Source organism: Ranitomeya imitator, chromosome 4, assembly GCF_032444005.1.
Source record: "Ranitomeya imitator isolate aRanImi1 chromosome 4, aRanImi1.pri, whole genome shotgun sequence".
Taxonomy (NCBI): Eukaryota; Metazoa; Chordata; class Amphibia; order Anura; family Dendrobatidae; genus Ranitomeya; species Ranitomeya imitator.
The window spans coordinates 322,725,341-322,744,733 of record NC_091285.1 but is presented as its reverse complement, the minus strand read 5'-3'; the positions used below and the strand labels follow the sequence as shown (position 1 = coordinate 322,744,733).

Genomic DNA, 19,393 nt, shown 5'->3' with positions numbered 1-19,393 from the left:
AGCTATCATGTACGCCATACTGATCTTCAGTTCTTTTGGTGCTCTGAGTTGGTCATGGGGGGAGTAATGAGGCATATCAGAGATTTGGTCAACCCCTTTCCCCACACATGGCCTAGTGAGACCAATCACTCAGACCTGAAAAAGACCGACAAGGACCATTACAGCAGACCAAGGGGCTACCGAGGACAAGTAAGGGGCTAGGACTGATGGTTATAATGAGTATAATATTTCTCTTTTTTTAACCTCTTATCTTTCCTTTGTTTATTATTCTTTTAGGTCTGGAGAGACCTTAGAGCATAATAAACCTGTTTTCATGATAATTGGAGCTCTTTCAGCTGAACGTAGCCAATCAGCCCAAAATAAATTTCGGGAAATTTTCTCATCTCCACTGCCGGAGGTGAAAAGGATACTTCATTACACTTCCCCGGCTTAATGGGCTCCTACGAATAAGTTTGACATTTATAACAGCAGTTTTTTCATTTTTACATACCAAACTTTAGACTCAGACAGAAAGTTTGCCGAGCCTTGCTTTTCATCTGGCAGTACCTCTACTTAAGCACGGTCCACAGTCTAGGGGAGTATGCTGTATTAATGGGTGTATGAGCTCAGGGACAAAGCTTTTGCTCTATCATTGACATTGAATGTTCCAGTATCTTCTCTTTAGACTTCATTGTAGCCCTCTTAATACAAACACACTGTGAGCTGACACCAAAACACTCCAGGGAGAATTAGACAATGCTGGACAGTGTCAGTTTTCTGGCTGAACTGGTTCTACAACCCAACACTGCAAAGGGTTGATGGGATGTCCTATTCTTTACGGCACTTAAGAATTATATATAACCCAATAAAAAAATGCCATCAGTTTACAAAGATCCAGTTAGGGACTAGACATCATCTAGACTGTACTTATCTACTGTGACCTGCTGTCTTACCTGGGAACATAACATGTTTTAACTCTTGCTGAGTCTAATCGTAATCTTGGTTTTATAAGTATATCACTGATCTTCTAGCCTAGCCATACAGCAAACCTTGGTGTTTTCATTGCAGCAAGAAGACATTCAGTATCTTGTGGAGAATATCTGGGGCTCTAATTCTGCATTAAGTGCCTGTGATGATTTGTATGAACTAGCCATGGTGAGATGGAACAAATATTACGAGTGGTCTCCATGGAACTGTATTCTCTTAACTAAAGAAGAGGCAGCAGCTCATCTAAAACTTGCTAATGCTGATCAGGTAACTAATACTGTTTATCTGGGTTTTACGGTTACCTTTCTATATGTATGAAATATTCATTGATTTTATTAACTGCAACAGTTAATGGGATTTTCCACTTTCATAAAAGTAGATTTCAAACAATGTAGAAGGTTCTTGCTGTCTACATCGGCAGCTTCGCTGACTTCAGTGATTTGTCAAAATACAGTTAGCAGAGCGGAAATGAGAACCCAGCACTGGAGGAGGTTGGATCAGTACTATCTATCTTAGTTGGTAAAGTGCCACTTGTTGAAAGTAGCAATCCTACAAGTCATTATCGACCCTTTAACAAGCCTTGCAATATGACTTAAGATAAAAGCCAAACCAGAATCCCAATTTGCAGACACTGTGTTTCGGGGTATTGCCCCTCATCAGTGCAAAGTATGATTAATTAAAAGAAAACAAACCTTCATCTTGCTTTACTGACACAGCATTGTGACCACAGGAAATCCACGTGTTGCTGTAAGACGATACAACAACATCAGCCGGATTCATTTATCTGTTATAAAATGCAATTAACAGAGCTTCTGTTAACGTTTTATAAATCACATGGCTCAGGAACGTGTGCTTGTTACATGTCTGCTTCCCGTACACTACACATTCCTGCCAGCAGATGGCATTGCAAATTCAGCAATTGTGGGCTGCAATTAATAATCCAGGAAGAAAAGTTTAGCACGTCTCTGAGAAGCTGTAAGTTATTCACTTCATTCACAGGAAACGTGTACTTTGCTATCTCAAAGTGCTAGTTACTAAGTGAAAAATCTGCTTGAGACTTAAAATAACATTAGGAAAAGTTTTTCATTTAGTGAAACGTGACTGATGTGTAAGAAAATCATTTTACCAGGAGAATCTTACATCTTCTGGGTCTGCTCAGCCGCTTGGATTTTCTTAGGAGCCAATGTCTAACACAAACGTGGCATTAATATAGCATACAAACAAATAAAACCACACTCTGAGGGAGCTAAGATTTATGTGAGCATCATTTTTAAACTGCATTACAGCTTTATAGACTATTCTCGAAACCTACATAAATACCTGAAAAAAACATCAGCATAATATTCTAAAAAAGCTATAAGGGAATTAGTCATTATCATAAAAACAATATGAAAGCTTTATTAGATATTCTCAAATTAGTCAATACATCACATGAGTTCTATTAAAACCAGGATTAGATTTAATAAAAACAGCACAGACACATGATGCATAACTGCAGTAGCCATTTTATACATAAATAATCAATCACTGTAATAACCCTTACAAAATTAGCAAATGCACCAAAAAATGGTCACATTGATAAAGTATCAAACTTTAAAGTAAAACTCTTACTATCTCACTTATTCATTTTCGTCTGGACTATTGTAACTCTCTACTAATCGGCCTCCCTCTTACCAAACTCTCCCCTCTCCAATTTGTCCTGAATGCTGCTGCCAGGATCATATTCCTCACCAACCGTTACACCGATGCCTCTACCTTGTGCCAGTCATTACACTGGTTACCCATCCACTCCTGAATCCAGTACAAAGCTACTACCCTCAACCACAAAGCACTCCATGGCTCAGCACCACCCTACATCTCCTCTCTGGTCTCAGTCTACCACCCTACCCGTGCCCTCCGCTCCACTAATGACCTCAGGTTAGCATCCTCAATAATCAGAACCTCCCATTCCTGTCTCCAAGACTTTACACGTGCTGCGCCGATTCTTTGGAATGCACTACCTAGGTTAATATGATTAATCCCCAATCCCCACAGTTTTAAGTGTGCCCTAAAAACTCATTTGTTCAGACTGGCCTACCGCCTCAATGCATTAACCTAACTATCCCTGTGTGGCCTATTAAAAAAAAAGCAACATAATCAGGTTCCTCGCATCATGTTCTCATACACTTTATGCAGTTAATAGCACTCTGCGTCTGTACTGCTACATACTTAGGCAGTTAACTGGTTCATGCAGCTTTACATGAACACCTGAGCCTTACACTATAGCTGGTCCAAATAACTAAAGCAATTGTTACCATCCACCTCTCGTGTCTCCCCTTTTCCTCATAGTTAGTAAGCTTGCGAGCAGGGCCCTCACTCCTCTTGGTATCTATTTTGAACTGTGATTTCTGTTATGCTGTAATGTCTATTGTCTGTACAAGTCCCCTCTATAAGTTGTAAAGCGCTGCGGAATATGTTGGCGCTATATAAATAAAAATTATTATTATTATTATAACACCAGCTGAAATCTATCATTAATTAGAAAGCAATCTTGCCACTTAGTGAGAAAAACAAAACAAAAAAACTTAGTGAGAAATAATATCAGCTGGTTCAACTGATGGCTTATAAAAAGGTGTCTCACTACTAAGGTTACATAGTTACATAGTTATTAAGGTTGAAGGAAGACTTTAAGTCCATCTAGTTCAACCCATAGCCTAACCTAACTTGCCCTAACATGTTGATGCCATACAAGAAACACCTAATGATGGGTAAAACCACTTATTTCACCCACTGTACATAATACAAATGACTTCAATAAGAGTTACTCAAGATTAGGAAAAGAGTAAACATCATGATGATAAAAAAATAACATCTACTATATAATTGTCTAAGGGTCACTTCCGTCTGTCCTTCTGTCTGTCGCGGATATTCATTGGTCGCGGCCTCTGTCTGTCATGGAAATCCAAGTTGCTGATTGGTCGCGGCAAAACAGCCACGACCAATCAGCGACGGGCACAGTCCGGCGGCAAAATGGCCTCTCCTTCCTCCCCACAGTCAGTGCCCGCTCCATAATCCCCTCCAGTCAGCGCTCACACAGGGTTAATGACAGCGCTAACAGACCGCGGTATAACGCACTCCGTTAATGCTGCTATTAACCCTGTGTGACCAACTTTTTACTATAGATGCTGCCTATGCAGCATCAATAGTAAAAAAATCTAATGTTAAAAATAATTTAAAAAAAATAAAAAATCGTTATATACTCACCATCCGTCGGCCCCTCGGATCCAGAACAGGCCTTTCCCGCTCCTCGCGACGTTCCGGTGACCGCTCCATGCATTGCCATCTCGCGAGATGATGACGTAGCGGTCTCGCGAGACCGCTACGTTATCATATCGCGAGACCGCAATGCACTCTTGACACCAAGGCACGTGAGGAGCATCGGTAACTGCTTCGCCATGATCCGGGGCCAACGGAAGGCGAGTAGGAGTATATAACTATTTTTTATTTTATTTTTTTTAACAGGGATATGATGCCCACATTGCTATATACTGCGTGGGCTGTGCAATATACTACATGGGCTGTGCAATATACAACATGGCTGTGCAATATACTACGTGGGCTGTGCTATATACTACGTGGGCTGTGTTATACACTACGTGGTCTGTGTTATACACTACGTGGCCTGTGTTATACACTACGTGGCCTGTGTTATACACTATGTGGCCTGTCTTATACACTACGTGGCCTGTGTTATACACACTAACAATGTGCCTGTACTTGGAAAAAACATATATAAAAGAGAATAATAATAAAAATAAAATAAAAATATATAATGGACGGACCACAACCAATAGAAATACCGTATATACTCGAGTATAAGCCGACCCGAGTATAAGCCGACCCCCCTAATTTTGCCACAAAAAACTGGGAAAACTTATTGACTCGAGTATAAGCCTAGGGTGGAAATGCAGCATTTACCGGTGAATTTCAAAAATAAAAATAGATGCTCCATACCGTTCATTATTGCCCCATAGATGCTCCATATACAACTGTGCTATATAGAATGCTCTGCACCGTTGATTATGGCCCCATAGATGCTCCTTATAATGCTGTGCCATATATGCTCTGCACCTTTGATTATGGCCCCATAGATGCTCCTTATAATGCTGTGCCATATATGCTCTGCACCTTTGATTATGGCCCCATAGGTGCTCCTTATAATGCTGTGCCCCATATATGATCTGCACCTTTATGGCCCCATAGGTGCTCCTTATAATGCTGTGCCCCATTTATGCTCTGCACCTTTATGGCCCCATAGGTGCTCCTTATAATGCTGTGCCCCATATATGCTCTGCACCTTTATGGCCCCATAGGTGCTCCTTATAATGCTGTGCCCCATATATGCTCTGCACCTTTATGGCCCCATAGGTGCTCCTTATAATGCTGTGCCCCTTATATGCTCTGCACCTTTATGGCCCCATAGGTGCTCCTTATAATGCTGTGCCCCATATATGCTCTGCACCTTTATGGCCCCATAGGTGCTCCTTATAATGCTGTGCCCCTTATATGCTCTGCACCTTTATGGCCCCATAGGTGCTCCTTATAATGCTGTGCCCCATATATGCTCTGCACCTTTATGGCCCCATAGGTGCTCCTTATAATGCTGTGCCCCTTATATGCTCTGCACCTTTATGGCCCCATAGGTGCTCCTTATAATGCTGTGCCCCTTATATGCTCTGCACCTTTATGGCCCCATAGATGCTCCTTATAATGCTGTGCCCCATATATGCTCTGCACCTTTATGGCCCCATAGGTGCTCCTTATAATGCTGTGCCCCTTATATGCTCTGCACCTTTATGGCCCCATAGATGCTCCTTATAATGCTGTGCCCCTTATATGCTCTGCACCTTTATGGCCCCATAGGTGCTCCTTATAATGCTGTGCCCCTTATATGCTCTGCACCTTTATGGCCCCATAGATGCTCCTTATAATGCTGTGCCCCATATATGCTCTGCACCTTTATGGCCCCATAGGTGCTCCTTATAATGCTGTGCCCCTTATATGCTCTGCACCTTTATGGCCCCATAGATGCTCCTTATAATGCTGTGCCCCTTATATGCTCTGCACCTTTATGGCCCCATAGATGCTCCTTATAATGCTGTGCCCCATATATGCTCTGCACCTTTATGGCCCCATAGGTGCTCCTTAGAATGCTGTGCCCCTTATATGCTCTGCACCTTTATGGCCCCATAGGTGCTCCTTATAATGCTGTGCCCCTTATATGCTCTGCACCTTTATGGCCCCATAGGTGCTCCTTAGAATGCTGCTGGTGCTGCCATAAAAAAAAAAAAAAATCACATACTCACCTCTCTTCTCAGGACGCCGGCGCTTTCAATAATTACCTGCTCCTCTGCGGCTCCGTCTCCAGCACTGACGCTCAGCAGAGGGCGCGCACTGACTACGTCACAGCGCCCTCTAACCTGAGCGTCATTGCTAGAGGACGCTGCAGACGGAGCCGCACCGGAGCGAGGAGCAGGTAATTATAGCGCTGTGCTCCCCTTACCTGCTGCGGCGCGGTCCCTGCAGTCCCTGGCTTCTCCGGCGCTGCAGCTTCTTCCTGTAATTGAGCGGTCACATGGCACCGATCATTACAGAAATGAATATGCGGCTCCTCCCCTATGGGGGTGGAGCTGCCTATTCATTTCTGTAATGAGCGGTGCCATGTGACCGCTCAGTGGAGGAAGAATCTGCAGCGCCGGAGAAGCTAGGGACTGCAGGGACCGCGCTGGGAGCAGGTAAGTATGATTACACAGCCCCCGCTCCCCCTCCCCTGCTGACACCCGGGTATATGACTTGAGTATAAGCCGAGAGGGGGACTTTCAGCCCAAAAAAATGGGCTGAAAATCTCGGCTTATACTCGAGTATATACGGTAAATGTACTACATACACTGTCTTGTTTTCTCCATGTACAGGCACATTGTTAGTGCCATTGCCAAATATATTTAAATAAAGGCATTTCTTTATATTCATTTGTCCTTATTATAATTTTTTTATTGCAGTCTTTATTATTCTCAGGTTCTTTTTTTGTTGTGCTTTACTATGTGGCCTCTGTTATATACTACGTGGCCTGTGTTATACACTGCGTGCGTCTTCATAAATAAACTACATACATATTCTAGAATACCCGATGCGTTCAAATCGGGCTACCATCTAGTGTAAATATAGTTACACAAAAAAAAGTTTTCATTATATAATGCTACCATGCTCATACAAGGCAAGTAATAGCATCACAATTGCAACAACTTATAAATATATAATACTATAATGACATAATTATGTCAGACAATACATTGTATGTCAGAGAAGATTTTCATCCCCCAAAAAAGCTAATTAGACTTTTCTCATAAATTTTAAGTCCCTAGTGCAAGGCAACATATTTAGATGGGAACCTACACTAACAGATTTACCTCTCCTTGGATTAGGTCTAAAAATATACAGGGTACATAAGATCCAACTCTTCAAAACAGTACTATATCTACTGGGGAAGTTAGGAGTGGTTTGCTGTGACTACTTTGCAAGGATCAGGCTCCTATAAGTAAGGTATTGGAAGAGGTACTGCTGTGAATGTTGCTGTGACCAAAATGAATGGGTCAGGTATTATGACAATTGGCAAAGTTTGTGCTGCCAGTTGTGACCACTGTGTGAGGGGGTTGCTGTGAATATTGTGGCTTTGGGGCTAGTAGGACTACTGAGGAAGTTGCAGAGGTGACCTATTATGATACCACGGGAGTCCTGCTATAAGCAATAAATTTGAAATTAGGTCAATAACAAATTATGGCTAGATTTTTAATTAGGTGCTTACTTTTGATTGATGTAAAATATATTTTTTGCTGAGAAATGAACACATTAAGGATATTTCAATTACCGTACTTAGTAACTTTGTTGTGAAAGTTTTTTCATAGAGACAAATTAATCTACAAGTTTAATGGGTAAACCTGTATTCTAGTTCTAGTATGCTCTCCCCAGCAGAATCATTCGGTCAATCCAAAGACTCTTTACTAGATAGATCAAGATTGTTCTCCTTTTTAGACCCCAATTTGGTTTTGAATCACCCCTATTATATTAGGAGATGTTGTTCTACATAGACACTCTGACTCTGATTCTCTAAGACTGGCGTTTTTCACATGTGACCTAGAGTCAGATACTCTTGTCTGACTCTATGCCTCTTAATTAGAGATGAGCGAACCCAAACATTAAAGTTCGGCGTCCATACTGAAGACCTACTGTTCGGGTGCGGACACCGCACACGTGCTTCACCAGAAAGACAGTGTTAGTATTCGGGCTTGACCCCACCAGAACACCGGGTGTTTGTTGAGCTGTCATGTCCATGACAGCATGGCAAACACCGCTTCTGATTGGCAATAAAATCAACGCTGCCGGTCAGACAGCCGCGATTCCCATACTGTCTCAGCTGACGCCTGTGAGAGCACGAGCGGCTGATGGAAGTGTTCATCAGCCAGCGCATGCGCTGTAAATAAATATTTTTTTTAAAAAAAATAGCATGGGTTCCCCTGTATTTTTGATAAACTCACAGCTGTGGGCTGCACCCCTCAGTTGTCAGCTTCAGCAAGAAGCTTATTTAAATAAATAATTTAAATAAACGGCGTGGGGTTTCCCCTATTTTTAACACCCAGCCCTACTAAAGAAATCAGCTGGGGGCTGTTATTCTCAGGCTGGTAAGGGGACATGGATATTTCCCTCCCAGCCTAAAAATAGCAGTGCACCGCCAGCCAGAAAGGGCACAGCTATTAAATTCGTCACTTCTGGCACTTTGCCCTGTAGCCGGGGCATGTGGTGTTCAAATCTGTTGGGTTGATGTCACCATTGTATTGTCAGGTGACATCAAGCCCATGGATCACTAATGGAGAGGCATCTATAAGACACCTATCCATTACTAATACTATAGTTACCTGGTAAATAAAAACATAGCCAAAGTAAAGTCTTTTATTTGAAATAAAACAAAACACATTTTTCCATATTTATTTTAAAATGACAAACACAGTTATACTCACCTAATGCCTAATTCCACAGAATCCTTCGCCTCCTGTAATAAACCAAAAATAAACAGTATCCCTCACCTGTCCGTCGCTCTGTCCCATGCCGTAATCCATGTCTGGGGATAAACCGTTTTTAACCCCTTTACCCCCAAGGGTGGTTTGCACGTCAATGACCAGGCCAATTTTTACAATTCTGACCACTGTCCCTTTATGAGATTATAACTCCGAAACGCTTCAACGGATCCTGGTGATTCTGACATTGTTTTCTCGTGACATATTGTACTTCATGATAGTGGTAAAATTTCTTTGATAGTACCTGCGTTTATTTGTGAAAAAAATGGAAATTTGGCGAAAATTTTGAAAATTTCGCAATTTTCAAACTTTGAATTTTTATGCAATTAAATCACAGAGATATGTCACACAAAATACTTAATAAGTAACATTTCCCACATGTCTCCTTTACATCAGCATAATTTTGGAACCAATTTTTTTTTTGTTAGGGAGTTATAAGGGTTAAAAGTTGACCAGCAATTTCTCATTTTTACAACACCATTTTTTTTTAGGGACCACGTCTCATTTGAAGTCATTTTGAGGGGTCTATATGATAGAAAATGCCCAAGTGTGACACCATTCTAAAAACTGCACCCCTCAAGGTGCTCAAAACCACATTCAAGAAGTTTATTAACCCTTCAGGTGTTTAATAGGAATTTTTGGAATGTTTAAATAAAAATGAACATTTAACTTTTTTACACAAAAAATTTACTTCAGCTCCAATTTGTTTTATTTTACCAAGGGTAACAGGAGAAAATGGACCCCAAAAGTTGTTGTCCAATTTGTCCTGAGTACGCTGATACCCCATATGTGGCAGTAAACCACTGTTTGGGCGCATGGGAGAGCTCGGAAGGGAAGGAGCACCGTTTGACTTTTCAATGCAAAATTGACAGGAATTGAGATGGGACGCCATGTTGCGTTTGGAGAGCCACTGATGTGCCTAAACATTGAAACCCCCCACAAGTGACACCATTTTGGAAAGTAGACCCCCTAAGGAACTTATCTGGATGTGTGGTGAGCACTTTGACCCACCAAGTGCTTCACAGAAGTTTATAATGCAGAACCGTAAAAATAAAAAATCATATTTTTTCACAAAAATTATATTTTTGCCCCCAATTTTTTATTTTTCCAAGGGTAAGAGAAGAAATTGGACCTCAAAAGTTGTTGTCCAATTTGTCCTGAGTACGCTGATACCCCATATGTGGCAGTAAACCACTGTTTGGGCGCATGGGAGAGCTCGGAAGGGAAGGAGCGCCGTTTGACTTTTCAATGCAAAATTGACAGAAATTGAGATGGGACGCCATGTTGCGTTTGGAGAGCCACTGATGTGCCTAAACATTGAAACCCCCCACAAGTGACACCATTTTGGAAAGTAGACCCCCTAAGGAACTTATCTGGATGTGTGGTGAGCACTTTGACCCACCAAGGGCTTCACAGAAGTTTATAATGCAGAGCCATAAAAATAAAACAAAATTATTTTCCCACAAAAATTATATTTTAGCCCCCAGTTTTGTATTTTCCCTAGGGTAACAGGAGAAATTGGACCCCAAAAGTTGTTGTCCAATTTGTCCTGAGTACGCTGATACCCCATATGTGGGGGGGAACCACCGTTTGGGCGCATGGGAGGGCTCGGAAGGGAAGGAGCGCCATTTGTAATGCAGACTTAGATGGAATGGTCTGCAGGCGTCACATTGCGTTTGCAGAGCCCCTAATGTACCTAAACAGTAGAAACCCCCCACAGGTGACACCATTTTGGAAAGTAGACCCCCTAAGGAACTCATCTTGATGTGTTGTGAGAGCTTTGAACCCCCAAGTATTTCACTACAGTTTATAACGCAGAGCCATGCAAATAAAAAATATTTTTTTTTCCACAAAAATTATATTTTAGCCCCCAGTTTTGTATTTTTCCAAGGTTAGCAGGAGAAATTGGACCCTAAATGTTGTTGTCCAATTTGTCCTGAGTACGCTGATACCCGATATGTGGGGGGGAACCACCGTTTGGGCGCATGGGAGGGCTCGGAAGGGAAGGAGCATCATTTGGAATGCAGACTTAGATGGATTGGTCTGCAGGCGTCACATTGCGTTTGCAGAGCCCCTAATGTACCTAAACAGTAGAAACCCCCCACAAGTGACCCCATATTGGAAACTAGACCCCTCAATGAACTTATCTAGATGTGTTGTGAGAACTTTGAACCCCCAAGTGTTTCACTACAGTTTATAACGCAGAGCCGTGAAAATAAAAAATCTTTTTGTTTTCCCACAAAAAATATTTTTTAGCCCCCAGTTTTGTATTTTCCCAAGGGTAACAGGAGAAATTGGTCCACAAAAGTTGTTGTCCAATTTGTCCTGAGTACACTGATACCCCATATGTGAGGGTAAACCCCTGTTTGGGCACACAGGAGAGCTCGGAAGGGAAGGAGCACTGTTTTACTTTTTCAACGCAGAATTGGCTGGAATTGAGATCGGACGCCATGTCGTGTTTGGAGAGCCCCTGATGTGCCGAAACAGTGGAAACCCCCCAATTATAACTGAAACCCTAATCTAAACACACCCCTAACCCTAATTCCAACGGTAACCCTAACCACACCTCTAACCCTGACACACCCCTAACCCTAATCCCAACCCTATTCCCAACTGTAAATGTAATCTAAACCCTAACCCTAACTTTAGCCCCAACCCTAACTGTAGCCCCAACCCTAACCCTAGCCCTAACCCTAGCCCTAACCCTAGCCCTAACCCTAGCCCTAACCCTAACCCTAGCCCTAACCCTAGCCCTAACCCTAGCCCTAACCCTAGCCCTAACCCTAACCCTAGCCCTAACCCTAGCCCTAGCCCTAACCCTAGCCCTAACCCTAGCCCTAATGGGAAAATGGAAATAAATACATTTTTTTTATTTTTCCCTAACTAAGGGGGTGATGAAGGGGGGTTTGATTTACTTTTCTAGCGAGTTTTTTAGCAGATTTTTATGATTGGCAGCCGTCACACACTGAAAGACCCTTTTTATTGGAAAAAATATTTTTTGCAATACCACATTTTGAGAGCTATAATTTTTCCATATTTTGGTCCACAGAGTCATGTGAGGTCTTGTTTTTTGCGGGACGAGTTGACGTTTTTATTGAAAACATTTTCGGGCACGTGACATTTTTTGATCGCTTTTTATTCCGATTTTTGTGAGGAAGAATGACCAAAAACCAGCTAATCATGAATTTCTATTGGGGGAGGCGTTTATACCGTTCCGCGTTTGGTAAAATTGATAAATCAGTTTTATTCTTCGGGTCAGTACGATTACAGCGACACCTCATTTATATCATTTTTTTTATGGTTTGGCGCTTTTATACGATAAAAACTATTTTACAGAAAAAATAATTATTTTTGCATCGCTTTATTCTCAGGACTATAACTTTTTTATTTTTTCGCTGATGATGCTGTGTGGCGGCTCGTTTTTTGCGGGACAAGATGACGCTTTCAGCGGTACCATGGTTATTTATATCTGTCCTTTTGATCGCGTGTTATTCCACTTTTTGTTCGGCGGTATGATAATAAAGCGTTGTTTTTTGCCTCGTTTTTTTTTTTTTTCCTTACGGTGTTTACTGAAGGGGTTAACTAGTGGGACAGTTTTATAGGTCGGGTCGTTACGGACGCGGCGATACTAAATATGTGTACTTTTATTGTTTTTTTTTTTTTATTTAGATGAAGAAATGTATTTATGGGAATAATATTTATTTATTTTTTTTCATTATTTTGGAATATTTTTTTTTATTTTTTTTTACACATTTGGAAAATTTTTTTTTTTACTTTTTTACTTTGTCCCAGGGGGGGACATCACAGATCAGTGATCTGACAGTTTGCACAGCACTCTGTCAGATCACTGATCTGACATGCAGCGCTGCAGCCTTCACAGTGCCTGCTCTGAGCAGGCTCTGTGAAGCCACCTCCCTCCCTGCAGGACCCGGATCCGCGGCCATCTTGGATCCGGGGCTGGAGGGAGCAGGGAGGGAGGTGAGACCCTCGCAGCAACGCGATCACATCGCGTTGCTCCAGGGGTCTCAGGGAAGCCCGCAGGGAGCCCCCTCCCTGCGCGGTGCTTCCCTGCACCGCCAGCACATCGCGATCATCTTTGATCGCGGTGTGCCAGGGGTTAATGTGCCGGGGGCGGTCCGTGACCGCTCCTGGCACATAGTGCCGGATGTCAGCTGCGATAAGCAGCTGACACCCGGCCGCGATCGGCCGCGCTCCCCCCGTGAGCGCGGCCGATCGGCTATGACGTACTATCCCGTCCAGGGTCAGATAAGCCCAGGGCACCTCGACGGGATAGTACGTCTAAGGTCACAGAGGGGTTAACCTGGATGGTGCCAAGATGTGATTGTCCAGGGTGAGGACCACTGGTGAATGAGCTGCTGCAAGTGCAACTTTAGTGACTAACGGTGACGTTATATGGGTTATTGCTGGTCACTGAGGCTGTGTTCCCAGCCGTGCTGAACTACGGTGACCTCGGTGATATCCCCACTAGCACCATGAGAAAGTCTCACGGTGCAGAGGCAAGTTCACCGCAATTCTCTCATTGAACTGCGGTGAACTCGCCTCTGCACCGTGAGACTTTCTCATGGTGCTAGCAAGGATCTCACTGAGGCAACTGCAGTTCAGCCCGGCTGGGAACGCAGCCTCAGTGACTGGCAATAATCTCAATGATGGCACCGCTAGTCACTGAGACTGCTTGTTGGCACCGTCCAGGTTGAAACCTCTTTTTTACATAGACTACGGCGTGGGACACAATGACGGACAGGTGAGGGATATTGTTGTTGTTTATTTTTGTTTTATTACAGAAGACGAGGGATTCAGTGGAACTAGGTGTGAGTATAACTGTTTTTGTTATTTTTAAATAAAAGTGTTTTGTTTTCTTTCAAATAAAAGACTTCATCCTTGCCGTGTCTTTATTTACCATTTAACTATGTGATTAGTAATGGATACGTGTCTTATTGACCCCTTACCATTAGTAATCCATGGGCCTGATATCACCTGACACTACAAAGGTGACATCAACCCCACAAATATGAACCACACTTGCCACCGCTACAGGGCAAATGGGAAGAGCCGGGCAAAGCACCAGAATTGGTGCATCTAATAGATGCGCCTTTTCCAAGCAGCCGAGGGCTCCTATTTTTAGGCTGGGGGGGAGGAAGGCAAATATCCATGGCCAGCCTGAGAATACCAGCTGTCTGCTTTAGCTTGGCTGGTTGTTAAAAAATGGAGGCACCCCATTCCGTTTTTATAATTATTTATTGAAATAATTTAAAAATACAGCATGAGGACTCGTTTATTCTTGACAACCAGCCTTGCTAATGCTGACAGCTGAGGTTTGCAGCCACCAACTGTGAGTTTTACCTGGCTGTTATCAAAAATAAAAGGGAACCCACGCAGTTTTTTATTATTATTATTTATTACAGTGTAGGCGCTGGCTGATGAATACTCCCATCAGCTACTTCTGCTCTCTCTGTTATTAATGGCAGCAGGCATGTGCTGATGGGAGCAGTAGTCCCATCAGCCGACACCAATGACCGGAGGTAAACTTTTTACCTCCGATCACAGCTGCGGGTTCACGCTGTCATTTGACAGCGTGGAAATCTCGGCTGTCTGTCCGGTGGTGATGATTTTACCGCAGATCAGAAGCGGTGTTTGCTGCTCTGTCATGCACATTCTAGTGAATGAGGTCCGAGTTCGGGTCCGGGTACTGATCTGGTACCCGAACTTTTTGTAACTGTTCACCAAACCCAAACATCTAGGTGTCCGTCCCTCTCTACTCTTAATGAAACATACATGTCTGATAAGTATCAAATCTTATGCCTGATGTGAGAAATGTCACATATTAGATGAGCTATAGCTCATCTAATGTCATATATTAGATGAGTTGTGGCAATAAACCCCTGTCACACTCCAGCTCTGCCCATTTTACATAGCTGGTTAAAGCTGGCATAAAAATGCCAAAAGTCACAATTTTTTTGTGCAACTGCACACTGCACAAAAATGTTGCAACATGTCAAAGTTTTTTATGCTCGAATTCTGCTGTAAAAGCTTTGATGAATCGGGTCCCCTGTCTCCAGTTTTTGTTTTCTATCGGTCTTCTCATATTCATCTATCTATCATGTAATATCTATCTATATATCTATCTACCTTATGCTGTAGTCAGATGGAGCAGAAAAAGCCTGGTGACGACTCTCTGAAGTGGTTTTAAAGCACATTGAACAAGTAGCTGCTATGTTTGGTGATGTGTGACCTACTAATTGTATCTCAATCTTTTTTTTGCGCAGTTGGCTACTGAAGTTCAAAACCATTCCCCTATCATAGTTTCATTTGTGTCATTAATATGTCAATGTTTTCTCACATGATTGCCAAAACGCACCATCTAGTCAATGGATGTTTACAGCCTTACAAATTTTATTAGCATTTTATATTAAACTTATAATGCATTGCAGTATAAAATATCACTGCATTACTATGATGACTATTTTATATATGAATGATCAACCAATAGAATAAATGTGGCTGGCAGAAAAAGCATTGTACATGTTAATGTACATTTTGTAAGTTCAAATGTACTTTCCATTTATACATTAAAAAGGTTAGTTTTCTAAAACTTTGCAATGTGCTTTAAAAAAATATACTCGCCTTACCAATCCCCTGATGTTCCCTTTCAAGCACTGGTTAGGTCTCTATTCTTTCTCAATCAATGGCTGCAGCAGTGTTCATTACATCACTACTACAGCCACTTTGCCCTACCAGCTTAAGGAGGAACAACAGAGGCAAGCAGGAGACCTGGGTCAAGATGGAAGTGTAGTGGCAGGGGATTGGTATTGATTGTATACATTTTTTATTAAATATAGTCAGCAGTTTTAGGTTAAAAAAATCTGAAGTGCATAGCCCCTTTAAGATCTTCACTAATGAGGATAATTATACAAAAAAAGAGGTTGCACATCAAATTGTTGTTGATATCCTATCTGCTTTTCTCATATACCGTAATTAGGATAATACAACTGTATATACTGTAGATATCCACTTCTTATTTATTTTTATCTCTTCCTGTCCAGGCTTATGGCATTGTTTTTATTCGAAAGATCAAGCACAGGCATACTCTTGCCAAGAACTATTTTTCACAAATTCCTGAGATAGCACCATTTCTTCATCAAGAGAAATCAGATCAGATGTCTGCAGTTAATGATCTTGTTATAAGTAAACCTATTGCAGGCAATCTACAAGTCTAGATTGTTTCCCCTGCTAATTTCAGTGCATTTATCATATTAATGTGACAGCTTTGTATTCTATCATCATTAACTGACTGCATTATGAAATATTTTGCTAGACTAATTACTATGTGAAATTCATTAAAAATGTATTTACATCTAAAATTGATTTGGATATTGTATTGCTGTTTTCTTATTAAAGAAAGAAATTGACTATAAATTGCAAACATTTGTATTTATTCTTATGGCAACCATCAACATGTTAGCCATTGAAATCATCTTCCCATTTATCCACTGATTTACTTTAGCAATTGGCCAGTCAGCTTGACCTAAAATACACTATGTAAATCCAACTTCCATACCTCCCATCAAGAGGGAAAATGATTTTTGCTTCCGAGCAAGGGCAGAGATTGTATTCCTGATGTCGTAATGAAATGGAGCTTGAGCTGGGTGAATAGAGCGCTGTCCGGTGATAATGTCATTGCTGCCTCTCCCAGTACCTGAAAGCAGAAGTAGGACATGTCGGAATGGGGCAGATAAGTATGTTGCAGTCCAACCTTTTTTATGAAGAAACCCCGGTCCCTCAGGACCAGATTGGCTAGGAAACTGTAAGTAACATTCTTTGACAAAACTGTCAGCATGAACCCAATACCTTTTTCAGGACCAAAATTTTGGGTTCTCAAATTCTAAGTTGCCTCTCACCATCCCTGGAAGGGCTTCTGCCTTGGTGGATAGGTGAATGTTAAACTTTAGGCAAGGACTTAAGAAATACATTTGGTATTCCAAAAGAAGATGGGATTTGCAAGCAAAAAGTACATGGTTAATGAGCTCAATGATTTCAAAAGAGCCTATATATACTTAGGGCTTGACTTGAATGATGGAACCTTAAGCTTCATGTCTTTAGTGGACAATTTTACTTTTTCAACAACTTGAAAATTAATGCTAGCAAAACATCTTTCATTAGAAGAACAATTTTGTGTCTGAGCTTCCCTCAAATTCTTTTTCCTCATGTTGGACCAGAAGTTTTAACCAGTTCACATATCTGTCTACCAATGGAGTGTCAATATCAGAAGCTGAAAAGGAGCCAATTTCACGCCTGCCGCTCCACCCCCCGCTCGCCGACATACTTAACCTCTCCAGCGCGCTCCTCCTGCAGGCGCGCGTTCTTCCTTCTCCTCCTGATTCACCACAGCTTCCTGGTGTCCGTCGGGTGCGCATGCGCACTCCATCTCCCTCTGCGCACGCGCACTTTCTCTTTGATATGCTGGCACACCGCTTCTCTCTTTGACCCTGGAGGACCCTGACCCGGAGGTCCTTCTGCGTCTCTTCTATTTAAGGTAACTCCTTCCTCTTCTCCATGCCTGATTGTCATTTGTCCTCATTTGACCCAGGTCCCTCTGTACCCCATCTGTCCTGTGCGTCCGCCATACCTTGCCTGTCCTGTGTTTCCGCCATACCCTGCCTGTCCTGTGTTTCTGCCATACCCTGCCTATTCTGTGTTTCCGCCATATCCAGTCTGTCCTGGGCATCTGCGATATCCAGCCTATTCTTAATCTCAGTCATTGCCACTCTGTCCTGTGTCTCCGTCTTAGCCAGTTTCCGTTCCTACTTCCTGTCCCCGGGTATCAGATTCTGCGGCAAGTCTCCCTCGGGCCTGCCTATAACACTCCCTGTATTGGGGGTGGTCCACCTGGCCAGCTCACCCTTGAGAGGTTCATTGAAGTAGTTCTGCGGGTTCACTTTAGGAGTTCCAAAAGAGCTGACAGCCAACACTAGGATGATACTGAAGGTTATAGACAAATTGTGAGGATATGATTTAACATTGGTGCTGATTATTAATTGCAAACTTGTCAGAGGAACATGAGCCAAATCAGATTGATGGTCCCAGACATAACAGTGAAAATGTTCCAGATTCTGGTGACATCTTTGAATATAGGCATTTGTTTATGGATGATATGGTGAGGAAGTTCACCATAAGTTCTGATACAGAAAGCCTTCTAAAACGTTTGAAAACATTTTTTGGGCAGTACCTTCATCATGTTTTTAAGTACACCACGTCTTCCTACAATGTGTTTTTATAAACAGTTTGGACAAGGTCTAGGAGTTGGTCAGCATTAATGCATTGGAGCAGTTTAGCATATGCACAGACACCACACACAAGGACATACAGTTAGGTCCATATATATTTGGACAGAGACAACATTTTTCTAATTTTGGATATAGACATTACCACAATGAATTTTAAACAAAACAATTCAGATGCAGTTGAAGTTCAGACTTTCAGCTTTCATTTGAGGGTATCCACATTAAAATTGGATGAAGGGTTTAGGAGTATCAGCTCCTTAACATGTGCCACCCTGTTTTTAAAGGGACCAAAAGTAATTGGACAGATTAAATAATTTTAAATAAAATGTTCATTTCTAGTACTTGGTTGAAAACCCTTTGTTGGCAATGACTGCCTGAAGTCTTGAACTCATGGACATCACCAGATGCTGTGTTTCCTCCTTTTTGATGCTCTGCCAGGCCTTCACTGCGGTGGTTTTCAGATGTTGTTTGTTTGTGGGCCTTTCTGTCTGAAGTTTAGTCTTTAATGAGTGAAATGCTGCTCAATTGGGTTGAGATCAGGTGACTGACTTGGCCATTCAAGAATATTCCACTTATTTACTTTAATAAACTCCTGGGTTGCTTTGGCTTTATGTTTTGGGTCATTGTCCATCTGTAGTATGAAACGACGACCAATCAGTTTGGCTGCATGTGGCTGGATCTGAGCACACAGTATGGCTCTGAATACTTCAGAATTCATTCGGCTGCTTCTGTCCTGTGTCAGATCATCAATAAACACTAGTGACCCAGTGCCACTGGCCGCCATGCATGCCCAAGCCATCACATTTCCTCTGCCATGTTTTACAGATGATGTGGTATGCTTTGGATCATGAGCTGGACCACGCCTTCACCATACTTTTCTCTTTCTATCATTCTGGTAGAGGTTGATCTTGGTTTCATCTGTCCAAAGAATGTTATTCCAGAACTGAGCTGGCTTTTTTAGATGTTTTTTACCAATGTCCAGTCTAGCCTTTTTACTCTTGATGCTTATGAGTGGCTTGG

At 42.1% G+C, this 19,393-nt stretch overlaps 1 protein-coding gene across 2 annotated transcripts in view; it reads left to right on the top strand.

Annotated features, from left to right (window-relative positions):
* The window catches only part of IQUB (IQ motif and ubiquitin domain containing), a 90,427-nt gene extending 73,919 nt beyond the window's left edge, over positions 1–16,508 (top strand). For both annotated transcript variants that reach the window (XM_069764901.1, XM_069764902.1), the window contains 2 exons: positions 1,048–1,233; positions 16,136–16,508. In XM_069764901.1, the coding sequence (XP_069621002.1) occupies positions 1,048–1,233; positions 16,136–16,309 (360 nt within the window). In that variant the 3' untranslated portion in view covers positions 16,310–16,508. The remainder of the gene's footprint in view (positions 1–1,047; positions 1,234–16,135) is intronic.
* The last annotated feature ends 2,885 nt before the right edge of the window (positions 16,509–19,393 follow it).